General features: G+C 49.4%; 1 gene segment (V, D, J or C); it reads right to left on the reverse strand.

The window, feature by feature from the left end:
- Positions 1-3,268: 3,268 nt before the first annotated feature.
- Positions 3,269-4,584, reverse strand: LOC114109091 (immunoglobulin heavy variable 4-59-like). The segment is given in 3 exon segments: positions 3,269-3,631; positions 4,008-4,419; positions 4,502-4,584. Coding segments are annotated over 3 exon segments (501 nt in total).

Consider the following 4,584-nt stretch of genomic DNA (forward strand, 5'->3'; position numbering starts at 1 on the left):
TGAGGAAAGGGGTCTGACAAAATGCAAAGTTGGGATCAGGCCTCACGGGTCCCTTGTATTTTCTCGAGCATCTACCCCCCAAACCAGAGTCTGCCTGCTTTCTGTGTTATGCTTTCCACCTACTCTTCTTCATTAACAGGGGGCTGTCCCCCAGCCCCTTTTTCTGGGAAAAGCTAATTCAGAGCTTTTAGGTCATAAGTCTCCTGGCGTAATAAGAAACCCCTCTGATGGCTTTCCAGCCTGCCTGACAGGTTTGTCTGGACTCTTACAGCTGGGCGTGTGATTGTTTGGGGCCTCCCCGACCCGAGAGGCACAGGAAGTTTAAACATCCTAGGAATGTAGGGGCTTCCGAGGAGTCAAAATCATTGGAATAGGACTGATTAAGGGTTCCATTGTTGAGCCAATACTTGCTGCCAAGTTTTCATCTCTTTTGTTTGTTGATATAGTTGGTATGTAGAAAAAACAGGCAGTAGCCCTGGCATTAGCAACATTAGACCTTTGAGTTAAGTACTCTCTTTGTTATAACCCACTGCACCTTTGTTCTACAGGGATGTAACTTTATTTAGTGCTTTGAGGGTGATGGAGATTAAAGAAAAACACTTCAGGGAAAATGAGATTAACATTCATTAAGGAAGAGAGCCATAAAGTGTCAACAGGCCTCTTGGCCAGAAGATAATGTAAATCACCTGAAACCTTTTGTATACGGAAAGATATGCAAAAAGAAAGCCTGGTCTCAGTAAGGGTCAGGACTGCTGCCCCTGCATAACTCTGCATATTCCATTATTTTTTATGTACCGCTTGGGGTACATAAGCTGCTTTTGAAAATAAAGTTGTGGGTCTGACACCAATGCTTGGCTCCCCCGTGTCATTCTTTTCTCCCTTTTCAGGCTGAATTTCCATCTGGAGCATGGAGGCTCGCCAAGCCTACTAATTTTGCCTGGGCTTCTAAGATCTGAACGAGGGGGCACTTTGTGTCTCCACTCCTTCGGGAGACCGGGAAGATGCCTGCAGCCTACGTAGGTGGTGTAAACTCCTTCTCTCGGAGTTTTATTGGTTCTCTGCGTAAACCAAGTTATTCAGCATCTTTTCTCCACTAGTTTTCCTAGTACACTGTTCTTTCCTAATATCTCTTTATATCTCTAATAAATAAGTCTCTCCTTGCCGACTCCATTCCCACTTTGAATTCCCTGGATCCACCAGGGCTGGACCCCAACAGTCCATAAATCTCCATTTCACCATGTGTATTTGGAACTGAACCAAGTTTCCAAGGCTACCTCAAATAAGAAAAACTGAGATCCGAATCCCATTTCAAAAAATAATATTTATATTTGAGACATCAATGTCAAGGTCACATGCCCAGAAGTACCAATCTTGCCTGAATGAAACATTGTGAAAAAGAAAATTTCTATTTAAAGTTAGCTTGCAGCAATGGGTGCTTAGAGACACTAGCCTGTGCTTGAGGACCACGCACAGGGTCATTTTAAAGAGGCAAATTGTCAACTAGGGAGCACTAAAATGTGGAACTATGTCAGTAAAGTGAACGTGAAGGAGACTGATTTACATGATTGGATGAAACATGAGGGAATGGACTTGACTGCCCTCAAGTAGAAATATGTGTGTGTTGGATGATTTAAAGAGTCCACATTGCAAATGTCCATAATGACTGTGAAATGATGGTGTATGTCTCATGATGCTAATAATAGCTAAAAAGTAGGTGAACTTGCAAATGAGGAATCTGAATACTGAGGATGTTTGAATACGCAGTATTGGGTCTCTCTGCACCAGCACCTACAACACTGGACACTGCAGAATCCTACCTGTGTGTGCAGTTTCACTGAAAGAAGGAGAGGGAGTCTCTTCCTTCCACATGTACAAAAACAACAAAAACTGCAGCAACTGAAAATCTCCTGTGTCTTCTCAGAACATTCATACATTTCAAGATTCAGACTCACCAGGAAAATGGGGATGGGCCTCAGGTGTATGCTGAGATCCTTTGAGGAGAAGAAAAGTAAACCCAGAAATTATCCATAATTCCTGAGTATTACGTGCACGTAAAAAATTAATCTTACTTCAACAGAAAATTAAAACTGCAAAAACATATGCATATTCCCACAGTGTGCCGAGTGTGACATAAAGGCCAGCAGTGAGACATTAGGACACAGATGAGGGTCTCTGGTGGGCTCCTGGGCAGGGAGAGGGAAGCACAGGCTCTCCCAGGAATCCCCTCCAGCCCCAGGCACCTGCTCCTGGGCTCAGCCCTGTGCTCGTGTGTCCCACAAGCCGCTGGTGGTCGTGGGGCCCCCCGGAGGGTGGCTAGTGTCTGAGCTCACACTGACACCCCTCACTGTCTCTTGCACAGTAATACACAGCTGTGTCCACAGAGGTCACAGAGCTCAGCTGCAGGCAGAACTGGTTCTTGGACATGTCCCTGGAGATGGAGGTGTGGCTCTTGATGGAGGGGCTGTCGTGAGTGTCACCATTATAATATATGCTTCCCATCCACTCTAGCCCCTTCCCTGGGGCCTGGTGGATCCAGCTCCCTCCATAACCACGTGATAGAGTAACCAGAGGCAGCAGATGTGAGGGAGACGGTCTGTGAGGGCTTCAGCAGGTCAGGGCCCGACTCCTGCACCTTCACCTGGGACAGGACACCCGGGGACAGGAAGACTCAAACCCAGTCAGTCACCTGCTGGCACAATAATCCCCACAGATGCGTGTCTGATGCCCGAGGCCTCCCCCTTGGGGAACTGCCACCAGGCAGAGGAGAAGACCCCACAGCCTCACCGTCTACACAGCAGCTCTGCCTTCACTGAGGCCTCCATCCTGTGTGAGCAGAGAGGGCTGAGCTCCCACAGCCCAGGGGTGGGTTTTACTCTGGAGCTTGAAGAGGCATGTGCACTGAGGAGCTCTTTCCCTGTGAGTCCAGAGAGGCTGTGGTCACACTCACCCTGGTCACCCCGGGATCCCCATGGGCGCCTTCTGAATTTTCATGGTTGGTGAGCAAGGGAGGGAAAGCAGTGTGTCTATCAGAGGCTTGGAACCAGATCCCAGGGCAGGTCCCCCTTTCTGAGCCCAGGGTCCCCGTCCTGATGGCCCCTCCCCTGCCCCATGCCCATGTCAGCTCAGCCCCTCGCCCTCTCAGTCCTTGGGTCTTTCCTCAGGGCTGAGCCCAGCCCAGCTCCTGCTTCCTGTCCCTGTGCCAGTGACGGTCACTGTGATGGTAGAGAGGACACGTGGTTGTGGGCTCCACATTGACCCCACGGACAAATCCACCTGAAGACCTCTGTATTTCCCCTTATGAATGATCCAGACATAAGCTCAGAATGGGTGTTGACTTCAGAGAGGTTGAGGCGAGATGGCGTCACCCTGATTGCCTTCACCCGGAATGTGTGTGTTGAGTGACTCAGTGAACCGGCCATACTGTCAATGTCTATACAAGGACACAAAGTAACAGTGTTTATGCTAAGACACTAATAAAAGCGAGCGTGTAGGTGACTATAGTACAGAATCTGTGAATGACGAGAATCATCGCATGTGCAGCACTGGGACCTCTGACGCCAGAGCCTTTCACACTGCTCGCTCCAGATTCTAAGCGTGCAGTTTCACAGGCAGAAGGAGGTCGGGTCTCTTCCTTCCTCATGTACAAAAACGAAACAAAGATTAAAATGTTTGAATATCTTATGTTGCCTTTCAGGATAGTTAACAGTTTTGAAATTAATGAGAGTCAAGTGTTTTACTGAGTTCCTTTGAAAAAGAAAATGAAGGAGTAAAACTTTTAGCTGCTGAGTATTGTGTGTGTGTGTGTGAGTGTTTGGCTAAAGCTAACCTTGCTTCAAGGATAAATTAAATATATATATACACACAGTTGTCTGAGAGCGACATAAACCATAACACTGAAACACCAGGACACAGAAGAGGGTCTATGGTGCAGTTCCTGGGCAAGAGGAGGAAAGAGAATCTCTAGGAGAATCCCCCCAGGCCTCCCAAGCTCAGCGCTGCTTCTGCACCTGCTCCTGGGCGCTGCTCTGTACTGAGTCCTGAGCGCCCCCTGGTGGGCACGGGCCTCTATGCAGGGAGGTTTTTGTCTGGGCTCACACTGACTTCCCCTCGCTGTGTCTCTTGCACAGTAGTACACGGCCGTGTCCTCAGTTGTCACGCTGCTCAGTGACAGGGAGACTTGGCTCTTGGAGGTGTCCCTGGTGATGCTGAGCCGGGATTTCAGGGTCGGGTTATAGCCTGTGCTTCCACCACTGCTTATACCACCAAGCCACTCCAGCGCCTTTCCTGGAGCCTGGCGGACCCAGCCTACACCATAGCTGGTTAATGAGAATCCAGAGACCGTGCAGGTGAGGGAGAGGGTCTGTGAGGGCTTCACCAGGCTGGGTCCCGACTCCTGCAGCCGCACCTGGGACAGGACCCCTGTGGACAGAGAGAAGCACGGTGACCCATGGGCTCAGAGGCAGCTTCCCCACGTGCCCATGTCTGATCCAGAGACACTCACCTCTGGGGGCTGAGAGCACAAAGAGGAGGGTCCACAGTGGGTTCATCTTGGAGCAGATGAGAGTCACCACTCCTGGAGATCTC

Source organism: Ovis aries, chromosome 18 (genome assembly GCF_016772045.2).
Source record: "Ovis aries strain OAR_USU_Benz2616 breed Rambouillet chromosome 18, ARS-UI_Ramb_v3.0, whole genome shotgun sequence".
NCBI lineage: Eukaryota > Metazoa > Chordata > Mammalia > Artiodactyla > Bovidae > Ovis > Ovis aries.